At 43.5% G+C, this 1,729-nt stretch overlaps 1 protein-coding gene across 1 annotated transcript in view; it reads right to left on the reverse strand.

Annotated features, from left to right (window-relative positions):
• LOC101852770 (RAC-gamma serine/threonine-protein kinase) overlaps positions 1–1,729 on the reverse strand; it is a gene marked incomplete in the record, with an annotated part of 23,367 nt that overhangs the window by 4,985 nt on the left and 16,653 nt on the right. Inside the window, 1 exon segment of the mRNA XM_035970173.1 lies at positions 480–608. Within this exon segment, the coding sequence (XP_035826066.1) occupies positions 480–608 (129 nt within the window).

Genomic DNA, 1,729 nt, shown 5'->3' on the forward strand with positions numbered 1-1,729 from the left:
TACAGGAGAGTAACAAACAAAAAAGGAGGGGAGATAAAGACGATAGATGTTTGATAGGAAAGAAAAAGCAAACCACACCAGAGCATCCGCCAACCACCCATCCAGTCTACTGCACACCCGTAGTCATTGTCTTCTAGGACCTACACCACACAGACAAACACACAGATATCCACACAGACAAAAAGATGGCTTCCAACAAAGACAAAAGGAAAGCTTCACACTTGAATTAAAGGCCAAGACAATCAACCAAGTTGACAAGAAAAGGAAGACTGGAAGACTTATCTAAAGCACAAATATTATTGATATGGAAGGGAAGTAATTATGTGGATTTTAAAACTTTTCTGGTAATTCCCCTTTGCATTCCAAACACAGGAACTTGCTCCAGCGGGATTTTCCTTCAGAAACCAAAAGTCGTGCTATAGCCGCGTTCTACAGTAGTGACAATGACAAACATCCCCACCATCACCACCATCACCCACCTCTGGCGCCAGATACTCTGGCGTCCCACAAAATGTGTTGGTGCTGGCCCCAAAGAACATCTCCTCCTTACACAGGCCAAAGTCTGCGATCTTGATGTGGCCCTCCTTGTCCAGCAGCAGATTCTCCAGCTGGGGACACACACACCAACGGTTACTACACACACACAAACATACAATCATAGGGGATTTACAGTGAGCATACATCTTACACATCAAACAGTTGCCATACATTCCCTCAACACCACACTCTAAAGTACGCTCCAAGAAACACAATTTAAAGGACGAGGTGAGTAATTTTCGAGACTCACGTGAAGCACACGCAGACATATAGACAGCCAGGAGATAAAATTTACAAGTTTCCACAGAAATGAGGGGGCGGGGTGTTGTTTCAGTCTCAAAATGAGCAATTTGTAGGCCAGGTTACTGTAAGTCATTTATGTCAGTGATTCTCAGTAGGCATCCGTTTTTTGTTTTAGTAGAGGTTTTTCGGCACTCGCAACAGCATCAGGTCATTTAAGCGCCAAGGGCTGGGTGTCAAAAGAGAAGTCCTTATAGGGAATCAGGCTTACTATGCTCACCTCTCTAGCTCCAACAGTACAAAGTTTGCTTCGACTATCAAGGCACCCCGGAAATAGCGGGTCACAAGAGTTACAAAAAAAGAGGAAAAATGACAATAGTAAGGATTAGGAAAGAAAAAGCAGCAGTTCCCTGTTGTAGATCAGGCACAGTTATAAGCATGACATCGGTGAATTAGCCCATTTACAATAACATTTCTATTGTGCATAAGAACATGGTTAATGTCCCCCCTTTGGGAACGGCCTACAGACACTTCAGTCAGTAGCGCCGTCCCGGGGGGGGGTATGCATCCAAAGAGCAGATTTTTTAAATATAGGGCCCAAAGAGAAAAACTTTTTTATTACTGGATCAAGATTTTTTAATATTTTTATTTTTGTTTGGTCACTGGCTTGCAGAAGTGCCAGGCTAAAGTTTCATGGGCGTGCATAAATTAATAAATGAGACAGAACTTTTTTTAACCGGTCAGATGGAAGTGAACAAGCGATATTGTACACAAACACAAATCTAGAGGTGCCTTATACAGTATTGTCCTCGCGGTATACCACTCACCTTGAGGTCCCCGATATACCACTCACCTTGAGGTCCCTGTATACAGTATTGTCCTCGCGGTATACCACTCACCTTGAGGTCCCGATATACCACTCACCTTGAGGTCCCTGTATACAGTATTGTCC

The sequence above is a fragment of the Aplysia californica genome, unplaced genomic scaffold (genome assembly GCF_000002075.1).
Source record: "Aplysia californica isolate F4 #8 unplaced genomic scaffold, AplCal3.0 scaffold00229, whole genome shotgun sequence".
NCBI lineage: Eukaryota > Metazoa > Mollusca > Gastropoda > Aplysiida > Aplysiidae > Aplysia > Aplysia californica.